Source organism: Eschrichtius robustus, chromosome 5 (assembly GCF_028021215.1).
Source record: "Eschrichtius robustus isolate mEscRob2 chromosome 5, mEscRob2.pri, whole genome shotgun sequence".
Classification (NCBI taxonomy): Eukaryota; Metazoa; Chordata; class Mammalia; order Artiodactyla; family Eschrichtiidae; genus Eschrichtius; species Eschrichtius robustus.
Window position 1 is genome coordinate 163,359 of NC_090828.1, and position 26,963 is coordinate 190,321.

The window sequence follows — 26,963 nt, forward strand, 5'->3', positions numbered from 1 at the left end:
TGTGAACATTGGGCTGCATGTTTCTTTTCGAATTATGTTTTTCTCCAGATGTACGCCCAAGAGTGGGATTGCTGGATCATATGGCAGCTCTATTTTTAGTTTTTTAAGGAACCTCCATACTGTTCTCCACAGTTTACATTCCCACCAACAGTGTAGGAAGGTTCCCATTTTCTCTACACCCTCTCCAGCATTTGATATCTGTAGACTTTTTGATGATGGCCGTTCTGACTGATGTGAGATGATCCCTCATTGTAGTTTTGATCTGCACTTCTCTAATAATTAGTGATGCTGAACATCTTTTCATGTGCCTGTGGACCATGTGTACGTCTTCTTTGGAGAAATTTCTATTTAGGTCCTCCGCCCATTTTTTGATTGGGTTGTTTGGTTTTTTGGTATTGAGCCACATGAGCTGTTTGTATATTTTGGAGACTAATCCCTTGTGAGTCACATCATTTGCAAATATTTTCTACCATTCTGTGGATGGTGTTTTCATTTAGTTTATGGTTTCCTTTGCTGTGCAAAAGCTTTTAAGTTTAATTGGTCCCATTTGTTTATTTTTGTTTCATTTTCATTACTCTAGGAGGTGGATCCAAAAAGAATGAAATGATGCCATTTGCAGAAACATGGATGGACCTAGAGATGATCATACTAAGTGAAGTAAGTCAGACAAACATCATATAATATCACTTATATGTAGAATCTAAAAAAATGATACGAATGAACTTATTTACAAAAGAGAAACAGACTCACAGACACAGAGAACAGACCTGTGGTTACCAAAGGGGGAAGTGGGGAAGTGATAAATTAGGAGTTTGGGATTAACAGATACACAAAACTATATATAAACTAGATAACCAACAAGGACCTACTATATAGCACAGGGAACTCTACTCAATACTCTGTAATAACCTACATGGGAAAAGAGTCTGAAAAAGAATGGATATATGTATACGTATACCTGAATCACTTTGCTGTACACCTGAAACTAACACAGCATTGTAAATCAACTGTACTCCAGTATAAAAGAAAAATTTTAAAAGAACGCTATTTACAATATGGCTGCCTTACTATGAGCATAATCATGTATTGTTTGGAGGCCTTCCTCTCATACATCTTAAGATAAAGGGGGTTTGATGCCAGCTGTTTTTTTTTAACCTCAGCCTACGAGGCTTCTCAGGAGCAGCCCATCCAGAAGAGAAGGCGGTGATTTTGGTAACACTATCTTGCCAGGAGCCAGCGAGCAGGGAAGACTCCCCAGGCTGCCCTCCGGTTTCTGGCCGGGGAGCCGAGGGACGCGTGCCTGCCAGGGCCTGCGGCGGGAGCCCATTGTGTCTCCAGGGGCCGCCAGACTGAAGGCAGCTCGTCTTTCCGGCCTCTGACCGGATGCCAAGCACTGTGTCACCAAGCCCGTATAAAAGTCACGGGCAGACACAGTCCAGGCGTGCTGGGGACACGGGAGGACACCTGCCTAAAGGAGCTGCGCCGACCGGCCCGGACAGACCTCAGAGTAAGCCTGGGTGATGCGACCCCGGCAGCGGGCCGTCCGTGGGATGTGGGAGTCAGGGCCGCACACTTGCGTTTTCTGGGGATTTAACTTTGTTAGCAGCTTCTCCCATTCAGCCTTCTGGTGACAAAGCCCGGGATGGAGACCGAGCTGCCGGCCCCCTCCCCCTTCCTCCCACCCCGGGGCCGACTGCTGGACTGTTTCCACTGTCCGCTGCTGGCTTTCTGGTGCCCCTTGTCCGTCTCTCTGTCTGTCTGTCTGTCCGTTGTTTCTGCTCTGTGAGGGTTTGAAGGGCTGCACTGCAGGGCTGGTCTTCCCAAGAGTAAAAGCTCTGATACCCCGTGTCTCTGGGAAGCCCCGCAAGGAGAACAGCCAACCTCACCTTAAAATGTCAACTTTTCCCTCGGTCAGAACGAGTCCAGCGCCAACCCCTGGTCCCTCCCGGAGGCAAAACCCTTGAGTGGATGCACCCCAGCCCCACATACAGTCGCCCACGTTTTCACTCTTTTAGTTCACCGGCAGCACCGCCAGCGAGGATTCGGCCCCGGGGGATAAACTGCCGCGTTTCTAAGTCCTCTGGTCTACGGGGCCCCCAGAAAAGCGGTCGCCCTCCCGCCTCCTCAGAACCGGCCCCAGTGGCCTCCGCAGCCCTGGCCTCGCTCCTGCGTCCCTGAGCTGGAGGCCACGGCGGCAGCAACACCCATATGACATCACACAGAGCTCCCTGAAGATGTTCCAGTCCCTCTTCTTGGCTGCCTGAGCCAGGTTCCAGAACCTTCCCGTCCTGAGCCCGCCCACCAGGGAGGTGCATCACGGGGGGCGGGGGGAGCTGTCCCGGGATCTGAGGGGATCCAGCGCCGTGTCGGCTCCCTGAGCCCCACCGCACGGCCCAGGTTCCCAGGGGAGCGCGGAGCTCGGGCAGCTGCGCACCGGGGTCACCCGCGGTCAGAGCCCGAGGGCCTCACACACGGGGCGGGGCGCCGCTCCCCCTCCAGCCTCGCCCTGGAGCCCAGCCGGCCTCCGCGGAGACCCGCACCAGGCAGGCAGCTGGCGGGCCAGCCTGGCCCAGGGCAGGAACGGGAGCTACAGTCAGACCAGCCTCGCTTCGCTGTAGGCTCTGGGCTCGAGGGGCTGCTGGGGTCCTGATTTCTGCGTCGGGTGAGTGCAGAAGAACTGGTTGAAAGTGAGCGCTTCCGTCAGCCTTACTTTACTGTATTCTGTCCAATAGTCGACCTGAAGGTTTTAGCGCTACCCGACACACTCGCCCCCGCGGCCAGGTGTATCCCAGGCGGAGGGAGAGCCGCCCCTGGGCGGTCAGGCGAGGCCGCTGGGGGCACCGCCAGGGGCAGCACTGGGGAGCCGGCGCTCAGGGTCAGTGCCATCAGCTCTGCAGGCCCAGAGACCACGCCTACCGGGCAACCAGGGGTCACAGGCTCCTCGGGCCACACAGGACACCACGGACCCCTGGTGGAGCTGCCACAGTTCCAGAGGTGAGGCCGGCTCCACTGAGACCAGAGTGCTCCCGAGGGCTGAGCAGGGCGCAGGAAACTCAAACCCACAAGCCGGTCCCCAGGGACCCTTCCCCCCCCAAGGAAGCCTGCCCCCTCCAGGGACCCCTGCCCACCCCAGGGACCCTTGCCCCCCCCAGGGACCCCTGCCCACCCCAGGGACCCCTGCCCCCCCCAGGGACCCTTGCCCTCCCCCAAGGACCCCTGCCCACCCCAGGGACACTTGCCCCCCCAGGGACCCTTGCCCTCCCCCAGGGACCCCTGCCCACCCCAGGGACCCCTGCCCACTCCCCCAGGGACCCCTGCCCTCCCAGGGACCCCTGTCCTCTCCCAGTGAACCCTGCCCTCCCCCAGGGCCCCCTGCCTTCCTTATGGGCCTCCACCCCTTGGAGGCCTGGGGCCAGCACTGGGTCAGTCTCCAAAGCCCAGGGGACCTCCTCTTAGGCCCCCCACTTCCTCTCATCAGGGGACAACGTGACAAGTTAGTGTAACGTCTTAGCTGAGATCTCCCAGATTCTACAGCCTCCTCCTGACCCTGATTAGGTGTGGCGGACGCCAGTCTCCACCTGCTTCTAAGAAGCCGTGGGGAGCACGGTGGGGCCGGTCCCCCGAGGCTGAGGCGGGCGGCCCGGCTGAGCACCCGCTGCCCTGGCGCCCTCTCAGGTGGGGCTGGGCAGCATGTGCCCGCAGGGCCCCCCACAAGCCTGCCCTGTGCCGCCGGCGGGAGGCGGGGAACCCAGAGGCCCCGGGGAGGGGCTCCTCTACCAAAACCCGCTCCTCTGGACTCGGGCCAGCAGCCGGGCAGAGCAGGGAACCCCCTTTGCTGCCTTCACCTCGAAGGTCACAGGGTCAGGGTCAGGGTCAGGGATGTGTCTGCCCCACTCAGGAGGAGGGTCCCCGGGGCTCCCGCTGCTCTCTGGCCGCAGGAGGGGCTGAGCACCAGCTGCCACCCAGAGCCGGACGGAGCTGTGAACACCTTCACCAGCTGTCCCTGTGGCCACAACACTTCCTCCCTCCCTCCTTCCTTCCTTCCCTCCATCCTTCCTTCCCTCCTTCCTTCCTGCCTTCCTCCCTCCCTCCTTCCCTCCTTCCCTCCTTCCCTCCTTCCCTCCTTCCTTCCTTCCTTCCTTCCCTCCTTCCCTCCTTCCTTCCTTCCCTCCTTCCCTCCTTCCTTCCTGCCTTCCTTCCCTCCTTCCCTCCTTCCTTCCTTCCCTCCCTCCCCCCTTCCTGCCTTCCTTCCCTCCTTCCCTCCTTCCCTCCCTCCCTCCTTCCTGCCTTCCTTCCTGCCTTCCTTCCCTCCTTCCCTCCTTCCTTCCTTCCCTCCCTCCTTCCCTCCTTCTCTCCTTCCCTCCTTCCCTCCTTCCTTCCTTCCCTCCTTCCTTCCTGCCTTCCTTCCTGCCTTCCTCCCTCCCTCCTTCCCTCCTTCCTTCCTTCCCTCCTTCCCTCCTTCCTTCCTTCCCTCCTTCCTTCCTGCCTTCCTTCCTGCCTTCCTCCCTCCCTCCTTCCCTCCTTCCCTCCTTCCCTCTTTCCTTCCCTCCTTCCCTCCTTCCTTCCCTCCTTCCCTCCTTCCCTCCTTCCTTCCTTCCCTCCTTCCTTCCTCCCTCCCTCCCTCCTTCCCTCCTTCCTTCCTTCCTGCCTGCCTGCCTTCCTCCCTCCCTCCTTCCCTCCTTCCTTCCTGGCTTCCTCCCTCCCTCCTTCCCTCCTTCCTTCCTTCCTTCCTTCCTGCCTTCCTCCCTCCCTCCTTCCCTCCCTCCCTCCTGCCTTCCTTCCCTCCTTCCCTCCTTCCTTCCTTCCCTCCTTCCTTCCTGCCTTCCTCCCTCCCTCCTTCCCTCCTTCCTTCCTTCCTTTTCCTTCCTTCCTTCTCCTTCCTTCCTTCCTTCCATGTACCACAGCCCCAGATGCTATAGGTGCTTCTGGTGCTGTCCTGGGTGCCCTGTATGCTTCCGGAAGAGAGTCTCCAGCAAGAGAAGAAATGACCAGGCCGATAAGATGGCCCTGCGGTCAGGCAGGTGGGGGCTCTGCTTCCCCCAAAGGTGAATGTGCAGAAGCCCGTGAGAGCCCGGGTCCGAGCTCATGGGGCTGGAGCTCGTGGAGCGGGTCGCAGTGAGCAAGCACACGGCACCATCCAGCATCCAGAGGGGAAGCCACTGAGGCCAGGCTGTGATCTGGAGAGAGAGGCCCCAAGCAGGTGGAGCAGGCTGGCCGTGCGGACACACGGTGTTCACCGTCGGGGTCCTCACCGTCCGTGGATGGGATATTGGCCGTGGAGGGGATATTGGGGTTATTTTCTTTTTTGTGGTGTCTGTTCTTTTTAGTATCAGGGTGATGCTGGCCTCAGAGAATGAATTAAGGTGCTTTTGGATAAAATATAAACATATACATGTGTCTATTAAGTCTGTCTGGTTTAATGCATCGTTTAAGGCCAGTATTTTCTTACTGACTTTCTGTCTAGGTGATCCATCCTTTTGATATAAGTTGCTAGTTAAAGTCCTCTACTACTATTGTGTTACTATCTATTTCTCCCTTTATGTTTAACATTACTTTATGTATTTAGGTGCTCCTGTGATGGGTGCATACATACATATTTACAATTGTTATAACTTCTTATTAGATTGACCCCTTCATCATTACGTAATATACTTCTTTGTCTCTTGTTACAATTTTTGTTTTAAAGTCTATTTTGTCTGATATAAGTATTGCTACCCCAGATTTCTTTTCATTTCCATTTGCATGGAATACCTTTTTCCATCCCCTCACTTTTAGTCTGTGTGTGTCTTTAGATGAGAAGTGAGTCTTCAGTAGGCAGCATATATGGGTCTTATTTCTTCATCCACTCAGCCACTCTATGTCTTACGGAGCATTTAGTTCATTGACATTTAAAGTAATTATTGATAGATATGTGCTTATTGCCATTATATTAGTTGTTTTCTGATAGTTTTGTAGTTCTTTTTTTGTTTCTTTCTTCTTCTTTTGCTCCCTTCCCTGTGATTTGATGACTATTTAATGTTATGTTTGGATTCCTTTCTTTTGTGTGTGTGTGTATCTGTTACAGGTTTTTAGTTTGTGGCTATCATGGGGTTCATATATAACAACCTATATAAATACGTGATTATTTAATTTGATGACCTCTTAAGCTCAAATGCATTTTAACAACCCTACATTTTTATCCCACACACACATTTAGTTTAGTTGATGTTATATTTTACACCTTAGCCACTTATTGTGGATGTAGATGATTTTAATGATTTTGTCTTTAAACCTTCCTACCAGCTTTATACGTTGCCGATCTGCTACTTTTACTGTATGTTTGCCTTTACCAGTGAGATATTTTTTTCTTTCATAATTTTTATAAGTTCTAGTTGTGGTCTTTTCTGCTTAGAGAAATCCCTTTAACATTTCTGTAAGGCTGGTTTAGTGGTGCTAAAGGCTGGTTTAGTGGTGCTAAAGGTAAAAACCTTTTGTTTGTCTGTAAAACTCTTTTTCTCCCCTTCAAATCTGAAAGATAGCTTTGCCTTGGTTATAGGTTTTTTTCCCTTTCATCACTTAGTATATACACTGCCACTCCTTTCTGGCCTGCAAAGTTTCTGCTGAAAAGTCAGCTGATGGTCTTATGGGGGTTCCCTTGTAGGTAACTAGTCTCTTTTCTCTTGCTGCTTTTAAGATTCTCTCTTTATCTTTAGTTTTGCCGTTTTACTTGTAATATGTCTCGATGTGAACCTCTTTAGGTTGTTCTCGTTTAGGACTCTCTATGCTTCCTGGACCTGGATGTCTTTTTTCTTGCCCAGCTTAGGGAAGTTTTCAGCAATTATTTCTTCAAGTAAGTTATCTGCTCCTTGTTCCCACTTTTCTCATCCTGGGACCCCTATCATGCAAATGTTAGTACGCTTGATGTTGTCACAGAAGTCTCTTAAACTATCCTCATCTCTTCATTTCAGATGATTTCCACTACTCTGTCTTCCAGACCACAGATCCAGTCCTCTGTATGATCTAATCAACAGTTGATTCCTTCTAGTGTTGTTTTTTTTCCCCAGCAATTCTAGTCTTCAGCTCTGTTTGGTTCTTCTTTATATTGTCTAACTCTTTGTTGGAATTCTCACTGTGTTCATTCTTCTTCTGAGTTCCGTGAACATCTTTATGATCATTACCTTTTGTTTAGTTCTTTTCCTGAGGTCCTCTGTCTCCTCATTTTGCTTAATTCCCTGTGTTTGTTTCTATGTGTTAGGATATTTGGTTACGTTTCCCAGTCTTGGATGAGTGGCCTTCTGTAGGAGATGTTCCGTGGGGCCCAGCAGTGCACTTCCCTCTGGCACCAGAGCTCTGTGCTCTAGGGGTGACCTCCACGTGGGCTGCGTGAACCCTTCTGTTGTGGTGGCACCGACTTCTGTGGGCCCAGTGAAGGGCAGGGTAGCCTTCCTGAGCAGCTAGCTGTGTGGCCCAGGTGGGGCGTGGGACCACTGCCAGCCCACTGGTGGCCAGGGCCAGGTCCCCACATGGCCGACTGCAACCTGGGGCACTTGGAGATGGGTCCTACCGCAGCTGAGTATGGGGCTTGGGGGAATCCCCAGTGCTGATGCTGGGGCACTGGTGGGTGGGGCTGGACCCTGGACTTGCTGGTGGTCAGGGCTGGGTCCCTGTGCAACTGGCTGCTCAGCCGGGGAGGAGGGGGGCAGTCCCAGGACTGGTGCTGACCGGCTCATGTTGGGTAAGCCCCTGGCACTGATAGGCTAGAGAGAGGACACCAAAATGGTCCTTGCCAGCATCTGTGTCCATGTGGTAGAACAAGCCTCCAAACCTGGCTGCTGCAGCATCTGTGTCCCCAGGGGGTGTCAACATCTGTGTCCCCTGGGGGGGCAGGAGGCTCTCCAAGATCAGCAAGGGGTCTGACCCAGGCTCCTTCAAATTACTGCCTCTGCCCTGGGTCTTGGAGTGTGTGAGATTTTGCCTTTAAGAGCAGAGCCTATTACCCACAGCCCTCTGGCTCTCTTGAAAGTAAGCCCCACTGGCCTTCAAAGCCAGACATTCTGGGGGTTCATCTTCCTGGTGCAGGACCCCCAAGCTGGGGAGCTACATGTGGGGCTCAGACCCCTTGCTCCTTGGGGAGAACCTCTATGCTTGTGAAATCCCTCCCCTTTGTGGGTTGCAGACCCGAGGGTGGGGGTCTTGGCTATACTGTGTCTCCAGCCCTCCCGCCTGTCTGGTGGCGGCTCCTTCCGTATACCCTCAGCTGTGGGAGATGCTGCCAGCCTCTGGTCACTCTCGCTGACAGCTGCCCTGTGAGTGGTTGTTAGAGTCTGGATGTGCTCGCAGGAGGAGGTGAGCTCAGGGTCTCCTCCACCATCTTGGCTCCTTCCCCATCACTGCTGATTTCGGAGTTGTTAACAGCCTCCTTTCACGGAGTTCACTCATTCCTTTATTTGCTCTGCAAATACACGTGTGTATCCTGGTGCCACAGGGGGCCTGTGGTCCCCTGGAGACACACCGAGGCCCATGGGACCCAGAGGAGGGGCCCTGCCTGATGGTCAGGAGAGGCTGGGGTCCTCGGAGTGTGGACATGACGGCGGAGTAGGGCTCATGCCTGGAGGCTGGGGAGGGGCTACATTCCAGGACGAGGGACAGAGGGCCACGCAGAGTCACACAGAGTGAAGAGGGGTCTCCCCTCGCGCCCATGGCGTTCTGCAATTTCACTGTCACAGTAGACCCTGTCTCCAGCTGGGCTGCACTTGCTCCCAGATCCAGCCCGTCGCCACCTGCTTGGCGAGAACATGGTGAAGACAGCCCAGCCCCACGTGCCAGGGTGAGGACCAAAATAAACGATGGCCCTGAAAGATGGGTGCAGGGCAGGCTGTCCCATCCCACGGGCTCCTGGCATGGACGGCAGTGACCAGGAGAGGGGGCGGCCCGCCCCGCGGCTCGGACAGGACAGCCCTTCCAGCCGTTTCCCCTCCTGCCCCGCCCTCCTGCCCAGACCCTCCCTGCCAGCTCCACCCTCCGCCCTTGATGCCTGCAAGTGTCTTTTTTGTTTCTCCTTCAGAATCCACAGCAGGTGCAGGCTTGGCGCTTTGGGGTTAGTCACGCAGCCGCGTAAACCCCGACCCAACAAGCCAGCAGCCTCGGAGATTTAAAGTTGTTTTAAGGGATCTGCTGCCGGTCTCCAGGCTCTGGTTTCTTCTTTAGTTTTTGTAAGCATCCTGCGCCTGAGCATGGAGGCCTGGCCTCCCCGAGAAGCTTTTAGACTGCGAAGCAGGCGGCTCATCATTCTTCCTCTCTTCTCCCGGGTTCCTGCACCAACACCATCTCCTTCTCCCACACTGCGCCTGGGTCCAGCTCTGGCCACAGATGTGAGCAGCTGTCCCTATGGCCAGCCCTCTGTCCTGAGGGTCAACCAGTGTCCAGAGCACAGAAGTTGCTCCCCAGTACTCACGCCCACGCACACAGGCACGCGTGCACACGTGCACACACATGCAGCGTGTGTTGACAGGCTGGCGCTGGGCCCCTTCTTCGCTAGAAGCCATGGACCAGCCTCGTAGAGGTGGAGCAACAGGGGAGCCGGCGCTGTGGGGGCTGAGGGCTGGGACCCCCCCGTTTTCCCCCCCTCCCGCTGCCCCCCGCTGCCCCCCCGCTCCGCCTCCCCGCGGCCCCCCCGCTGCCCCCCCCGCTGCCCCCCCCCACCCCCGCTCCACCTCTGCCAGCAGGGAGCAGCCTGGTTGGCCCTTCAGCGCACGGCCTGAGGTTTTAACAGCAGCCAACTCTAGATGAAAAACAAAAGCTCATTCTGTCCCCAGAAACTTACCTTGATCTCGATTTCTAATTAAGCCGAGGTGCCTTTCCAATGATCTCGGCTGGTTTCAGGGGTCCACTGGGGTCCTGGAATCTCCCACCGGGCTTCTCTTGAAACAGTGTCCACCTGTGTGTTCTGAAACATGGGGTCTTGATAGAACACGTGGGGTGCAGCCAGGCCAGCAGATCAGGCTGTGACTGCCGTTGAACAGTTTGTCACTCATGGTCCCCAGAGGAGGGGGCACGCCCCACCCTTCAGGGCCTCCCGGAGAGTGGCAGGGTCGGCTGAGGGGCAGGGAGAGAGGGGGCTGTGATTTCCGTGGGAAGGCCCAGGTGAGGCAGGGCAAGCTGAGTGATTCCAGTGGCCCAGGGTGCAGGGCTGTCCCTGGCTTTCTGGTACCTGGTCCTGGGTGATGAGGGCAAGTGGATCATGGCCCGGAGTGTGGCAGCCATAGAGGGAGTCTCTGGATTGGTTGGGGTGTGTTTGGAAAGGCACCCAGGAGGCAGGAAGCCCAGGCACAGCACTGGGACGTCCAGAAGAAGGCGTGTCGGGGTCGTGTGTGCAGGGTAGACACTAGGGCCCTGAGCTTACAGAAGCTGGAAACCTGGTTATGCACTGAGGTGCTGGAAGGTACCACAGGCTGAAGCAACAGACATTGAAAGTCTCCATCCTGGAGGCTGGACTCCAAGAACCAGGCCTGGGCAGCGGGGTCCCCTGAGGCCTCGCTCCTTGCCATGTGGACAGCCGCCTCCTCCCCGGGTCTTCACGGGGTGCCCCTCTGTGCGTGTCTGTGCCCTGACCTCCTCTTCCTATAAGGACCCCATCTCTACTGGGTCAGGGCCACCCTAGTGACCTTTTCTAGCCTTAATTACCTCAATCACGTTGTGCAGTCCTGGGGGTGGGACGCCCACCTAGGACTTGGAGGACACGGTTCAGCGACAGCTCGGGGGGCTCAGGAAGGGACACCTGCCATGTGGAGTCATATGAACTGCCAGCCGTCCTCACCCAAGAGCACCCGCGTGAAACATCCAAGGACCCAAAATGGGATTTGCCATCAGCTGCTACTTCCTCTAATACAGGAAACCGTTCCAGAAGGTGGCAGGGCCACTGGTCTTAGACAGGCCATGAGGGGCTGACAGTCCAACGCCCCAAAAAGGTGTACAGGGTGCCCGGGGAATGTCTGGGGCCGAGCCAACTTCTTTATTGTTAACAGGCTGGTTTCATGTGCTCTCGCACCAACACAGCACAAAGTGACTGAGGTCCTGTAATTCTCCTTTACCCAGAAAATGAGTAAAAGCTACACCTTGAAGAATCCGGGAAGGGTATCCTATGATGCTGGGATGATAAAAATGTTTTGGGAGAAAAAAATCGAGCTTCACACTAAACAGCTGCAGAACGAGGACATGAGGATGCGCAGGAGTGCCCTGGACAGGTGAGCGCAGAGCCAGCAACCTGGGGGCACAGACACACCTGCACCAGGGCTGCTCAGCCCTCAGGACGCGGGCGTCCACAGACCCCACCACCACCTCCCGCTTCCTTCCCCCGGATCAGTGTCACAGGAGAAACGGGTACGAAACCCTGAACACCAGCCACATTAACTCAGCTTCAGAGTCACATCATTGAATCACTAGTGGGAGAGAGGACACCCCATCCCTCCCTCCCCCATCCCTCCATCACCCCATCCCTCCCTCCCCCATCCCTCCATCACCCTATCCCTCCTTCACCCCATCCCTCCTTCACCCCATCCCTCCTTCACCCCATCCCTCCATCCCCCCATCCCTCCATCACTCCATCCCTCCATCACCCCATCCCTCCCTCCCCCATCCCTCCGTCACCCCATCCCTCCATCTCCCCATCCCTCCATCACCGCATCCCTCCATCACCCCATCCCTCCATCACCCCATCCCTCCCTCCCCCATCCCTCCATCACCCTATCCCTCCCTCACCCCCATCCCTCCATCCCCCCATCCCTCCTTCACCCCATCCCTCCATCTCCCCATCCCACCATCACCCCATCCCTCCATCACCCCATCCCTCCATCACCCCATCCCTCCCTCCCCCATCCCCCCATCACCCCATCCCTCCATCACCCCATCCCTCCATCTCCCCATCCCTCCATCACCCCATCCCTCCATCTCCCCATCCCACCATCACCCCATCCCTCCATCACCCCATCCCTCCCTCCCCCATCCCTCCATCACCCCATCCCTCCCTCACCCCCATCCCTCCATCACCCCCATCCCTCCATCACCCCCATCCCTCCCTCCCCCATCCCTCCATCACCCCGTCCCTCCATCACCCCGTCCCTCCTTCACCCCGTCCCCCCATCACCCCGTCCCCCCTTCACCCCATCCCTCCCTCTCCCCATCCCTCCATCTCCCCATCCCACCATCACCCCATCCCTCCATCACCCCATCCCTCCTTCACCCCCTCCCTCCATCACCCCCTCCCTCCATCACTCCATTCCTCCATCATCCCACCCCTCCATCACCTTATCCCTCCTCACCCCATCTCTCCATCACCCCATCCATTCATCCCCACTCTCCTGAGGGTCTTGTAGGAAGTTGTTGCCCAGGGTTAGTCTGGCTTTGTCTGTTTTCTGACAGTTGTTCCCACTGAGTTCAGGATAAAACAACGTGTCCCTCCTACTCCTTCCCACACATTTGCTTGCCTTGCAGATTCAAAGCCACCCCTTTCTTTACTGGGTGGACTCCAGGGGCCTGTGAGTTCTGAGGGCGTCTCCCTGAGCTCAGGCGACCCCGAGCAGGCCCAGGAGTAACCGCTCGTGGACAGCTTAGAGGGCGTATTAGCACAGAGTTTGCACCTAGACAAGGATCCGAATGGCCAGAAACTTCCAAAGTGGGCGCAGCCTTAGTCCCCAGATAGTACCAGCAGCTGCCGCCCTGGGAGCTGGGCTGGAAAGGAGAATTCTTGGGGGCCGCGGCGAGACCAGGCCTGCACTGACCTTGTGAGCAGCCAGAGGTCTGGCTGCCGGGCTGGCCGCCCCCCACCCGTCATCCAAGGCTTCCGGCCACTCGGCACAGGTGTGGGGGCCGTGACGTCTCCTCTCCTCACGGTGCAGCCCCCAGAGCCGGTCACTGCGCCCACCTGGCCTCCTGCGGCAGGGGTCCTGGCACAGAACCCTCACACGAATTGCTCCTCCCCACCCCAGGCTCCCTCCCGGGTCTCCGCGGCCTTGTCCCTGTCTTTCATGTGTCATCAGGCCCTGGGATGTTCTGGGTCTTTGGCCCATGGGGGCAGGTCCCAAGAGTGGGCCACGGGTCAGCACCGGCCCAGTTAGTCACAGAGGTCCTGGGCTGCTAGGGGCCGGACTGGGGAAGGGGGTGACATCTTCGCCCCTCTGGAGAGAAGTGGCTGTTATGGGGCCTCGGACCCCCCCAGCCCACACCTTACTCCTGGCCGGCAGCAGCTCTGGGCCACATCCCCAGGGCCACCCACAGCCTGGAAAAGGGCAGGAGCGTGGCCAAGGCGCGGGGCCCGGCTGTCCCAGCCTCTCCACCGGCTGCTGGGAGGCGCCCTCCTCACCTAGGTCCCTGGGCACTGGGACAGGCGTCTGCGGGGACGCTCGTTACCAGTCTGCCCGCCAGCCCTGGAGGTCAGTCCGGCCAGGCGCCCCCCAACCTGCCTCCCTCCAAACCAAACCACACGCTCACACGTGGCCCACAGGCAGGTGTGGGGCCTGGGGGAGCCTGACCCCTTGGCCAGGCTGTTCCCGCCCGGGCGCACCCCGTGTGTTGTGCTGTGGTCACCGCAGCAGGCCACCTTCCCAGGAAGGTCCCGCCCGAGGGGCCAGCGTGAGGGCGCATCCAGACCCTGGGAGCACAGGTGCCTGCAGACACGGGCGCGTCCCCAGGTGCGAGTTCAGGACGCAGCTGGATCCCCGCTTTCCCTTCCGGGAGGAGCCCAAGTGAGACCCTCCGTGGCAGGCAAGGCCTGAAGCGCGGGCACCAGCCGGCAGGGAGGGGGCAGCTTAGCTCGCACGCGGCCAAGGTGCCCACAGACGGGCCCAGCTGACCCCAGTCCTCCCTGAGCCCAAACGGTCGCCCGCCCCAGGCTCCGCAGCGAGTGGGCTCGGAAGCTGGAGACGAGGAATCAGACGATGCTGAGCCGCCAGGAGGCGCCCCCAGGCCCGCCCCGCCCGGCGCCCCCGACCAGCCCGCAGCCTGAGGCCCGACCTGCTTCCCCCGACGGCCCTGCCGTGGCCCCCGCGCCAGCAGAACCGCTTTGCGGTTTTGCGTCTCTAGCGTGATGCAAGCACCCAATAAAATCTAAGATAAGTGGATGTTTTGTGCGCATTTTTCTTTGTAATATGTACACATATTAAAAGCGACAGTGACGCTACTAACTTACAACAAGCCACAGAGAGAAGCCGCTGGGCTGCAGGGACTCGTGCAAATTCAAACACAGTTTCATTCACCTTTGATCAAAATGTGTGCAAAAGCTCAGCCTCAGGATACTGCCTGATGTGAAGGTGTGCAAAGCATGTGCTTTCCCAGAATTCCTTTACACACTTTACTCATTACCCGGAACATCTCAGGAAGCTAAGCAGTCTCGTCCTCAGCCAGAAATTTCACTCGGGTTTGGAGGCACAAATCTCCTGAGTCCACAGAGGCCGTTCGAGCTGGGATTCGGTGCTTCAGGCTCAGTCGTGTCCCCCCCAGCCCCCCAGCGGGGGCTGTGACCACCCCAAACGGGCAGGAGGGCCAAGCATGCAGCAGAGGCCGGGCCGCAGCAGGAGGACCTGGTCTGTCTCATCTCCTGATGAGGCCCAGACACCAGCCGGTGCCTGACCCCACTCCGCCAGCCTGCCTGTGTGCGCCCGGCGGTGGCCACTGCGGCCCCTCGTTGGCGGTGCAGGACTGCCGGTATGGGGCTGGGGTCTAGCTCACGTCATCTCTCCAGACTGAGTAACAGGGAAGGACAAATCTGACTCCATATTGGGTCTGTTTCTTTAACTTTTGTATCTTATTGCTTTTGCTACAAGTTAATCACTAAAAGAATGTTGCCTATAACCTGAAATATACAAGGTAGCCCATTCTCAAGGCTCTGACCTGTAAGGGTACAACACTTTTCATTCATATAAAGAGAAAAATTTGCAGGACAGAGAATACCACTTGTCTTGTTGGAGGTTTACAGGAACATCGGGACCTGACCTACATGGGCAGCTGCAGGAACAAAAGAGTCTACACCAAGAAGTCTGCAGCAACCAGCCACACCCCTCCCCTTCTGACTTGGGTGAGACGGTTCTCTGGGACATGCATCCACCATCTTCTTGGTCTGCCGGCTTTCCTAATAAAGTCCCTATTCCCTGCCCCAGCACCTGGTCTCTCAATTTATTGGCCTGTCGTGCGGCCAGCAGTACAAGCTCGGACTCGGTAACAACTGGGTTTGGATTCTGTTTTGTTCTGACCCTCTGGTCCAGTTGGCGAGCAGAGGGGAAGGAGCATGACTTCACCAGTTTTGGGAGCCTCTCCAGAGACTTAACCAGAGAAAAAACGTGACACCAATGGCCACGTGACATCCTGTGACATCCACGTGACATCCTGCGCTGAACACAGATGCCTTGTAGGGCATTTCCAGAGCTGACCACACAGACTGGACAGGCAAGCGAAAATCCAGCAGGAAAGGCCTGGAACCTGACACAAAGCGTGGATGTTTAGCTCCCCAAGTGACCCAGTGGAGAGAACCTAGCAAAGGTCCCTTACGACACCAACTTGCAAACACATGTTCCTTGGGTCACCTCGCGGGCTGTCTGTCATTGCTCATGACTCAGGAGTTTCCATTGATAAACATGCTGGGAACGTGGTGATTAATTGCCCTAAAAATAGTTGGAGAATAGAAGTCCGTCACTAAGACTCACAAAGCCCCAGGCTGCTGGAAGGTAATTTCATCTATGATGTGCTTAGAGCTCCGTGCTGTCAACACTGATAAACAGAGGCCTGGACCGTTTGCGGTGGACGGGCGTGTTGGTGCAGCAGCCCTAGCTGTGAGGCCGTGCACAGTCTCTGTCCTCACTGCCTGTCACGCTGTGGTCACTCTTCAGTGACCCAGTGAATTTCCCTTCGTGGCAAAAGCCAAAATGGCATGGAGACAAGGCTCTTCACCAACTGCATCTTCTCTCTTTATCGTTGATCTTAGCCTCAGGCGAAGCCAAGCTAGACTCTGAGGTCAGAAGGCACTCGGTGAGGGAGAGGGGAGGGAGAGGGCGCTGCAGCGAGGGCGGGCAGGACCCCAGCCCCAGGGGCCCACGTGAGGGCTCAGGACCGAGCCCTCCGCACACCTGGCTCTTTTGTAATTTTCCACGTGTGCAGAGCATGGTTAGGGGCTGAATTCCAACAGAATATCCACTCGTTCCTCTTCTGGAGGAGAATCTGAGACACAGAGAAGGGGGGATGGGGCCCCAGCCACGCAGCCTGGAGAAGAGAGCGAAGAGGGCCTTTCTCTTCTCTCCACAAGCCTTTGCCCTTTCCCGGCATCGGGAGTAACTGAGGGCAGGGCCGTGATGGCGGAGGGTGTGGGGTCACCCGGGCTGCCTGATGTGAGGGGCACCCCCGAGCCCGGGGCACTCCCGTCCTCAGGTTGGGCACAGACACCTGCTCCCAGCGGGTCTGTGCGGGCACCTGCCGCTCTCGGGCCTCCACGGGGCACCTGGGGTCCGTCCACTGTGCCCATCAGCTCTTCCCCAAAACAGCATCGCTGCTCAGGTCTGACGTTCATCCTAACACAGCAGGGTAACGCCCGGTGGCTAGTTGGGTTTTTTCCTGCTGTATCACGGAAGGGCTTCCGTAACTCACACCACGTTTTGCCGAGCTCAGCAAGGCTGAACAGAGCCGCGCGCTCTGAAGAGTAACCGTAACCCTGAGTCCACAGCGGCTCACCCTCCAGAACCGAGCCGGGGTCGGGCAGCTAGGTGACGGTCCGGCAGAGCCTCGTAGGGCTGCCCGGGCCCCCCCGGCTTGCTGTGCTCTTCCTCATCCATGAGCCCCTTGCTCAGCCTGCGTGGGACTCGGTCCCAGTTCTGGCCGGAACCACAGCCCACAGCCCAGAAATTCCTGACACCTGTGGTCAAGCATCTTAATGTTTCTGCCGGGAAAACAGGGAAGTTTCCTCTCAGTGTGATATGAGAGGGTCTGGCTGACAAGTGAGCTACAAAGAAAGCTTCTACTTTTCAGAGCTATTTGGACCTGGGCACTGCAGACAAGGGACTGAGGGGCTGTCATGGTGGGAAGGAAAGCCGCCCACGCGGGGCTGGCCTCTGAATTCGAGACCCCGTGGGCGGCACCCGCGGAGGCTCCCTGGAGGAGGGTCCTCCCTGCAGAGCAGCGATGCTGGGACCTGCCAAACCAAGAACAGGGCTAATTAAACGAGGAAGTCAGTCATCCTTAGAGGTGGCTGGCTGTGTACCATTTCTTTTTCCTTCAGCACACATCTTTTAAGAACAAGAGCATTTCTCAGCCTAGCCAAAATTAAGTTACTATGCTCAACAAAAAGGTATAAAGATTCCTTAACACCAGTTAATGCTGAGTCCTTTTTCGAATGTGCCCAGTTACCCCCAAATTCCTGTGACAGCAGGTTTGTGTGAACAAGACTCGCATCGAACAGGTGACTCTACTTCCGGGGGGAGACCAGCATCCTGGGACCGTCCCCCCCACCCCGTCCTGAGGGGCCCCTTCCTCGCGGTGTCATTTGTCTGCTTCTCTATCCTCTTAAAGATGGAAATTCGCTCCAAGGGCTCAAGGGGTTCGAGCTAAACACCAGAGCTTCATCACCTCCCTCCCAAAGACCGGCACCTGGGCGCCCTCTGTGTGAGACTGAGTCTGAGTCTGCGTCCGAGAGACACACGTCCCCACCTCCCACCCCCCCCCGCTGACGCCAGATAAGCCTAGAAAGCTGACAAGGGGGACTTGCTCATCTGTCACCACTTTTATGTTCATTAGACAACATCCCTTTTTCAAGTGGGTTCTTCTTGTGACTGGAGTGGTTTGGTTAGACTGCCTCTCATGAGTGCAGAAAGCAGGATAATGTTTCATTTTCCCTTTGCCACCAATATTCAAAATGAAAAGTTGGCTTAATGTCGACCTTGGATCTATTTCCCAGGCTTCCTATTGAGTATGACCGTGGATCTACTTCCCAGGCTTCCTATTGAGTATGACCCTGGATCTACTTCCCAGGCTTCCTATTGAGTATGACCCTGGATCTACTTCCCAGGCTTCCTATTGAGTATGACCGTGGATCTACTTCCCAGGCTTCCTATTGAGTATGACCGTGGATCTATTTCCCAGGCTTCCTATTGAGTATGACCGTGGATCTACTTCCCAGGCTTCCTATTGAGTATGACCCTGGATCTACTTCCCAGGCTTCCTATTGAGTATGACCCTGGATCTACTTCCCAGGCTTCCTATTGAGTATGACCGTGGATCTACTTCCCAGGCTTCCTATTGAGTATGACCGTGGATCTACTTCCCAGGCTTCCTATTGAGTATGACCGTGGATCTACTTCCCAGGCTTCCTATTGAGTATGACCCTGGATTCGTGGATTTACATCGACTGGATGCAGTCAGTCAACTCGGAGCATCACCTTCGGTGCTTGAATTGTCACAGATTTGACCAGTGGGACCTTTTCAAATGATTTTCCACTCATCTTGAAAGTTCCCTTGCTTTCTGAAACAACAAAAGGTCCTAAGCTTGTGTGTACCGCAGCTGCCCCGGAACAGAAAATGAATAAACCAATTGTGGTACATTCAATAGTAAAATAATAGGAATAAAAAGTAACAAACTGCTGATACGTGCACCAATGTGGCACGTGTTGTGAAAGGGGGTTGGGGTGTGATAAAAACGTGCCCATCCTGCAGGTGACATCCCAGAAGGGGCAGAGAGAGTCATGGTGAAAGCGGGACCCCGGTCCCCTCCGGGCAGGGGATCATCTCCGAACAGCTCAGGGACCGAGTGGGGGTGGAGGTGCTCCAGATCTCGTTCGGGTGGAGGTTACATGACACACAATCCTCATGGCGCATGGAGCTGACCCTTGGATCGTGCACTTTATTACATGTGAATTTCATCCCAATAGAAAAGGTTTACAGTGAAAGAGCAGGTGCACCCCATCTCTGCTGCTGACCGGTGGGGGGGGGGGGCTCCTCCCATCTGAAGGGACGCGTTGCCCCCAGGGAGGGCGAGTGCTGGGCCCTGATGGGGGCAGGGGTGCTTATGCCACCCAGGGATCTCAGGTCCCCGGTCTCACGCGTTGCCCACCGGGATCCACTGTCCCTCTCCTCCCAGTCGGACCCTGACCTGGGCAGGTGCACCTGGGACCGCTGAATGGTCCTTGGGCTCAGGATGGGGGAGGGGAGGATCCTCCCGGCTTCACATGCGGCCTTTGACTGACGGTGCCTCATCTGGCCTCGTTCTGTCCCTCTCCAGCCATCACTGTCCCCACATCATCCACCAGCCCTACTGTCCCTCCCTCGCCTGGTCTGCGCCCGCCAGCACTCACTTCCTGGACCCCAGCCCATGGCAAGCACTTGTGGGGTCCCCTGGTCCTGGGATGGAAATGCCATGAGGGGTGGGTCCTCACTGCCAGTCCCAGGGGCCTGGGCTGTGGGATCCCAGGGGCAGACAGGGGCCCCATCACAGCAGGGTGCAGGCTGCCGCCAGGGGGCCCTGGAAGACGGGAGGTCGACAGGACTGTGCAGGGGAGACATGGGGCCGTGGCCAGTCCCCGAGGGGCTCTGCAGACGTATCCAGGCGAGCAAGGGGCCGGGCCTTACACTCGTGCAGAGGGCGAGGTCCAGGCCAGGGCGGCAGTCTGAGAGGGACGACGGGGGAGGGGCAGCCGTGCACTGGCCCCACCCAGGGAGCAGTGCTTGACGGGGCTGGGGGTGCAGACCAGTGGTCACTGCGTCCCTCATCGGCTGCCGGAGAGAAGGCCGGTGTGAGCATGATGAACATAAACCCAGCCTAGAACCAAACCAACGGCTATAAATAGACTTTTCTCAACCTGGGGAAGACAGAGACTTTGTGCAGAGTGCAGTGTTTTGTGAGCTGCGAACTGTTCGGGGCCATCTGATTCGTGCTGTTGTCGGCAGGACAACGTTCCCCCCGATATCCACGTCCAAATCCCCAGAACCTGTGCGTATGCGACCTTCATACAAAGCGACTTCTCAGATGTAGTTAAATTAGGGGTCTTGAGATGGGGGATTATCCTGGGTTATCCAGATGGACCAATGTCATCACATGGGTCCTTATAAAAGGGAAGCAGCTCACTATCTCAGAGGGATGTCCGCACCCTGTGTTCATTGCAGTATTATTTACAATAATGGAAATAATCGAAGTGTCTGTAGACAGATGAATGGATATAGAAGATGCGGTATACATATATACATACAATTATTCAGCCATGAGAAGGAAATCCTGCCATATGTGACCTTGAGGACACTACACTAAGTGAGATAAGCCTGACAGAGAAAGACAAATAACATATGATCTCACTTACGTGTGGAATAGAGGGAAAACATGGTAGAAACAGAGAGCAGAATGGTGGTTACCAGGGACGGTGGGGAGGGGGAAATGAGGAAATATTGGTCAAGGGGTACAAACTTCTAGTTCTAAGGTTAACAAGCTCTGGGATCTAACGCACAGCCTGGTGCCTCTGGCTAACAGGACTGTTCTGTATCCGTGAAAGTGGCTAAGAGAGTAGATCTTAAATGTTATCACCACAAACAAACAAACAAAAAAACATGGTACCCATGTGAGGTGATGGAGGTGTTAGCTAACCTTATTGTGGAATCATTTCGCAACATATACACGTATCAATTCACCACCGTAAACTTACACAATGTTATGTGTCAATTATTTCTCAATGAAGCCGGAAAAAAAGGAGGGAGGCAAGAAGGTCAGAATCAGAGATTAGAGGGTCCACGGGAGAGGGACACAGTGGCCTCCGGGACCTGGAAAAGGCAGATTCTCCCTGGAGCTCCAGAAGGAACCGGCCCTGAGGACACCTTGATTTTAGCCCCATGGGACCCCCTCTGCACTGTGCAACGTGAGTCCCACTCCAGGGCTGTAAGAAAATTAATTTGAGCTGTTTTAAGCCAGTAAGTTTGTGATGATTTGTTACAGAAACTACATCGTACTAACTAGTGCGCTTCGCCTGGACCCCCTCAGGTGGGGAAACTGGTTACATCACATGGGGTGGAGAAGACCAGGAGAGAATTTCAGTCGTGCGGGCGGGGGATGGTGCCCGGGGGCGGTGGGGGGAGGGGGTCGCCCACCTAGAAGGTCTTCTGAGCAGGTCTGGGAGCCGAGGACGTGGGGGGAGGAGGTGGCGCTGGCCTGATTCCGGCCCCTGGATGCATCTCTCCCTGGAGGTGCATCTGCGGGCCACGCACGGGCGCCGCTCACCCTTCAGGGGTAATCGACTTAGAAACACGTTTCAGAAAATCGTAAACAAAAGCAGTTATTCTTGCGCACAGAGGGGAGAAAATACAACGGGCCGCTTTCCCAGCTCTGCACAGAGACCCTCCGGGCGGGTGGCCAAGCCTCCGGCGCACCCGCCGCTCAGGTTCAGCCCAACCCCCTTCGCAGCACAAGCTCAGGGGACCCCTCACCGCCCCATGCAGACGCTTCCGCTCCGGCCCCGAGGACCTACCCGCCCCCCAACGCCCCCAGAGATCCAACAGAGCCATTCGCCGTGAGACCTGAGGACAGGTGATGTGGAAGAACACGGAAGCTTGAACTTTATCAGGATGAAGTGACAACACAGGGCTTGGGGCTCCGAAAGCCAGGCGTGAGGGTGTCTGTGCAAAGCCATGGCGCACCTCCCTGTTTGCATTGCAGGCCCCAGAACAGAGACCTGCCCTCCCCGCCAGGATCTTTCTTGGGTTAATCCCCATTCAGGTGAGAGGACCCAACTTCTAGTTCACGCGCTGGTAGGGGTGCCACCTGGGAAGGACCTCAAGGGAGCCGCTGAGCGTAGGAGCTCCCGCCCGGGACAGCCCCATCTGTGGATGAGAAGGCAGAGCACGGAGTGGCCGGGCCAGGGGACAGTGGCCCTGGGTCAAGACCGCCAGTGGTCACTGGGTGGACGGCCACCTGGGAAGGCTTGACTCCTCTTATCTCCCCGTGTGTGGGTTTATCGCCCTCTCCGAGGGTCTAGCCACCCAACAACAGCCCATGCGATTCACCCCCCGCCGCAGCCCTGCATGAACGCCCCGAGTGCCCCCACCTGCAGCCCTGATCTTCTCAAATCCTTTGAAGCCCAGGTGCATGATTTCCTGCCCAGCACCCAGGCCGGGCAGCTCATGGCTGCAGCTTCGAAAGACACGCTCAGAACGATGCCTAAGAAAGCGGGGCATCGCCAGAGAGGCCCCCATGAAAGGCGCTGAGCCGACGCAGGGTCTCCCGAGGCCGAGGGTGCTGTCAGAGGGCACCCACCGAGGGTGGTCTGCGTGCCTCCCCCCAGGGGCTCCGTAAGCAGCCCTAAGTGGGCAGCACGCCCACTGGAAGACCTTGTCCTCACGGGAGGGGCAGACCCAGCCCTGTGCCCCCAGCAGACGCCACTTCTGCCAAGGTTACATCAATTCCAAGTCTGACTCTGCCATCAGCACCCTGAGAGCTGCCGCTGTGACCGTCCAACGCTTTGGGCAGGCGTGTTCACTCTGCCCTGTCGCTGACCTGGGTGCCCTTGGGTTGCTAGGTTGGCAGGAAACTTACACCTCTCGCCTTGGCAGACTGACTGGGGCCGACTTGCCCTGCTGCCACCATGGCTGTAAAACTGGACAAATACAGAGCAGCAGGCAGAGCGGACCGTGAGCCACTGCCCCGTCGCCGGCCCTCTGCCTGGGGCTGCTGCCCCTCCCCTGGGAGGTGGAGCCCAGAGGAGCCGTGACTTCACTGAGACCAGCACCAGCGTCCAGGGCTGCAGACACTCCCGGGAGCCGCAGCACCGGGCACGAACGAGAACCACAAGGGGACGAAAATGGAACTAAAATGGACCCGACAAGCAGCAGACCAGCCTCCTCACCAGTCAGGGCAAAACTCAAGGCCTGAAGGAAGGAAGTCGATTCTCGGGCCCCAAACCTAGCCGCCATCAGCAGCGTCAGGACCCCAGGACGGGTCGCCAAGGAAACAGCGCCACGTCTGAAACAAAAACTTCACTGACGGGCTTAACTGCAGAAAAAAGGCAAGTGAGCCAGAAGGCAGAGGAATAGGAGTTATCCCACCAGCAAAGAGAAAACAAGAAAATAAAAGAGCAACGCCCTAACCCCCCTGGGTACAGCCTGGGGGAATATACACGAGCCCCAAAGGGGAAAGGGAGGGAGCAGATGGGCAGAGAAAAAACTGCCTGAAGAATTCGTGGCTTTGGAGTAAGGTGGTGCCGTTCCAAGGCGGACCCGACGCTCCCCACCCAATCCCACCACCTCTCTTCCCTTTCCAGGTGTGTCTCCAATAAAACGTGCCCCCCCAAACTCCTTCCCAGCATCTGCTTCCCAGACAACCCAACCTGTGACACTTAATTTCTTTTTTTGTTTGTTTGTTTTTCACTGATCTATTTTTTTTTTAGGATTGACATATAGACATATATACACTTAGTTTCTTAAAGTAAGAGCTGCCTCGTGTTGCCGAGTTTATGGTGTAGAAGTTACACACACGACAACGACAGCACAAGGATGGGGTTAATGGAATTACACTGTTGCTAGGCTCTTAGGTTTTTGCGAAGTGGCAACAGACTGTGATAGTTAAGGATGCATATTGTAACCCCTGGAATAACTACCAAAAAAGTAATACAGCAAGGCACAGCCAAAAGACCAACAGAGGAATTAAAAGGTGAGGTGGCCCAGCGACCGCTGGAGGGGCAGATGCAGGGCTGGGAGAAGCGTCTTCCTGTCTGACCCAGAGTGACTTCTGCCTCTTCACTAAGTGGCTGTGTTTCAAACGCAGCTCAATAAAGAACATGAAACAGCTTCCCTTGGTTAAGCGGCATTGTGTTTTGGCTGGACCAGGCTCCTTTCAAATCTAAATAAAAATTAGCAGAAATAAAGTGCCTTGGGCCGCCCACACCCCGGGAAGTTTTGGCAGCCACTGTGAGTGATTCCCGGGGAGAGAGGAGGGTAGGACTGGGGTCCAGGGCGGAACCCGGGAAGCAGGAAAGAGGGCATCGACCCTCAGAGTCCAGGGCCAGGTGGGGAGAGGTTCTGGCCATTCCCACCCAAGGCCCAGAGTCGCGGCCCAGCCTCCCCTGCAGACCCCCACACCCTCGGGTGAGCCCAGAGGTGGTCAGGGTCCCCCACCAAGCAGCGGCCCTTCAGGAGTGGAAGCCTCCCTCCTTGTGCCCAGAGGTGAGAACCGTGCATCCCAGGGTCAGGCAGCCTGAAGAGGACGGAGACCCGGCAGTGGCTCTGCCTGCTGCCCCAGGGACACACCAAGCCAGGGGGATGATTTCAGATGATTTCAGGTGTGCACCTCCGCCCCGCCCACCAGCCTGAAAACAGGAAATCGGACAACGTGGGCCGAGGGATCCACCTGGTGGCCCCCTGACCCGGCGGCCCATCCCACACGCAGAGTCGGCGCTGGGGCAGCGGGGCCTCCCCTCCCGGGACTCCACACGCCAGAAGCCCAGGAGTCGCAGCGTCTCCTGACCCTCAGGGACTCAGCCAGGGCCACCCTCTGCCCCTCTGCCCTTCTGCACCGAGCAGGGCCCTGCGGCCGGCACGGCTGGGGCCGAGGTCAAGGCTGCTGGGGCAGGACGCGTGCTGGGGGTGGGACATGGGACAGCGGGGCCACGACACAGGCGCCGCACGTGAGACCCTGGAAGTGGGAGGGACGGGGTGCATCTTGGGCAACAGCGGCCAGAGCAGAGAGAACACAGGGTCCCCATGACCTCCGCTGCAGGTGCGGGTCACACCTGTGCCGTGCCAGTGGCTCTCCAGCTCCAGCCGCCTGCTCTGCCGCCAGGCCTGTCCTCGGCCTCCCAGGCCCCCTCCGGGGCAGAACTCAGCTGTGGCCTCGGGCTGGGTTGGCGGCCCCTCCACCTGGACCCAGGTGGAGACAGTGGTGGAGCCCGGTGCTGACCGGGGCCACTCAGCCTGTCTGCCCAGGTGCCTGGGGACCCTGCTACCGCCTGTGGTCACGCACCAAGCTCCAGCTGGGCCCAGGGACCCCCGTTCCCCCCACAGGGAGCCTGACAGTGGGAAGAGTTCCCGGGGAGCCAGACCCCTGAGTCCCGCGTGGAGGGCAGCGCCCACCCTCCACACCCAGGAAGGAAATGAGCCCCACCCTTCGTGGCCACCAGGCGCACGGCTGTCCCCGTGTCCCTGCCTGCACGCGCACAGGCATCACCCACCCCACCCCCACGCTAACACCCCTCCGGGGCCCAGGCAGGCTCCTCGGGAGGATCGCCTGCTCCCCCGGGCGTGTCCCACGTCACCGAGGCCGCACACGGGAGAAGCAACGGGAGGACGTGCCTGGGCCGCGGCAGGACCCTGGGCCATCGCTCTCGTTTCCTCCTCCATCTTCTTCCCTGTTTTCCTCCTTCTCTAGAATAAGCACGTGTCATGTTCACGGTTTTCTTGTGGCTGAAGGAAACGTCGTCCTTCTGTGTGTCCCCTGCAGCTGCGGGGCTGGCACTGTGACGGGAGGTGAAAACCCCAGCAGGGCCGGGCGGGCCAGGCTGTTTGGTGAACAGAGTCGTCCTGTCGGGAATTACGGACAGCCTTCGTTTCAATGTGCTTCACAGACGTTGCACTTCTTACAAAGTGAGGGTCTGTGGGGACCCTGCATCCAGCAAGTCCGCTGGGGCCACTTTTCCAGCAGCGTCTGTTCATTTCATGTCTCTGTGTCACATTTTGGTAATTCTCGTAATACTTCGATCTGTTTCATTCTTATATTTGTTGTGGTGGTCTGTGACCATGATCTTTGATATTACTATTTCAACTGTTTCAAATAGCAACAATTATAATAGTAACATAATTTAATCACAAACCACGCCCACATAAGAGGCGAACTTAATCCATAAATGTGGTGTGTTCTGACTGCTCCACTGACCAGCTGGTCCCCCATCTCTCCCTCTCCTCAGACCCCCTATTCCCTGAGCCACAACAATATTGAAATTAGGCCAGTTAATCACCCTACAGTGACCTCCAGGTGCTCAAATGAAAGGAAGAGTCGCACGTCTCTCACTTTAAGTCAAAACCTAGAAATGGTGAAGCTCAGTGAGGAAAGCAGGTCTAAAGCTGAGAGATGGTGAAAGCTGGCCCTCTTGCACCAAACAGTTAGCCAAGCTGTGGATGCAAAGGAAAAGTCCTTGAAGGAAATTAAAAGTACCACTTCAGTTAACACATGAATGATATAAAGAGAAACTGCCTTATTGCTGGTATGGAGAAAGTTTGAGTGGTCTGGATAGAAGATCAAACCAGCCACAATATTCCCTTAATCAAAGCCTAATCCACAGCAAGGCCCTAACTCTCTTCAATTCTGTGAAGGCTGAGATTGGTGAGGAAGCTGCAGAAGATAAGTTTTAAGCTGGCAGAGGTTGGTCCATGAGGTTGAAGGAAAGACGCCGTTTCCATAACATCAAAGTGCAAAGTGAAGCAGCAAGTGCTGATGTAGAAGACGCAGCAGTTTATCCAGAAGATCCAGCTAAGGAAATTCATGAAGGTGGCTACTCTATAAACAACAGATTTTCAGTGTAGACGAAACAGCCTTCTACTGGAAGAAGATGCCATCTAGGACTTTCATAACTAGAGAGGAAAAGTCAATGCCGGCTTTGGAGCTTCAAAGGGGCTAATGCACCTGGTGATTCAAGTTGAAGCCAATGCTCATATACCATCTGAAAATCCTAGGGCCCCTAAGAATTATGATAAATCTACTGTGTTTGGTCTGTAAATGGGCTAACAAAGGCTGGATGATAGCACATCTGTTGACAACATGGTTTACTGAACATTTTAAATTAATTTATTTATTTTTGGCTGCGTTGGGTCTTCGTTTCTGTGCGAGGGCTCTCTCCAGCTGTGGCGAGCGGGGGCCACTCTTCATCGCAGTGCGCGGGCCTCTCACTATCGCGGCCTCTCCTGTTGCGGAGCACAGGCTCCAGACGCGCAGGCTCAGTAGTTGTGGCTCACGGGCTTAGCTGCTCCGCGGCATGTGGGTTCTTCCCAGA

At 56.4% G+C, this 26,963-nt stretch overlaps 1 protein-coding gene across 1 annotated transcript; it reads left to right on the forward strand.

Moving 5' to 3' along the window:
- Positions 1–1,459: 1,459 nt before the first annotated feature.
- FAM240C (family with sequence similarity 240 member C) lies at positions 1,460–13,978 on the forward strand. The gene is given in 4 exon segments (XM_068543654.1): positions 1,460–1,507; positions 11,074–11,222; positions 13,865–13,941; positions 13,944–13,978. Coding segments are annotated over 3 exon segments (258 nt in total). The 5' UTR covers positions 1,460–1,507; positions 11,074–11,076.
- Positions 13,979–26,963: the final 12,985 nt, after the last annotated feature.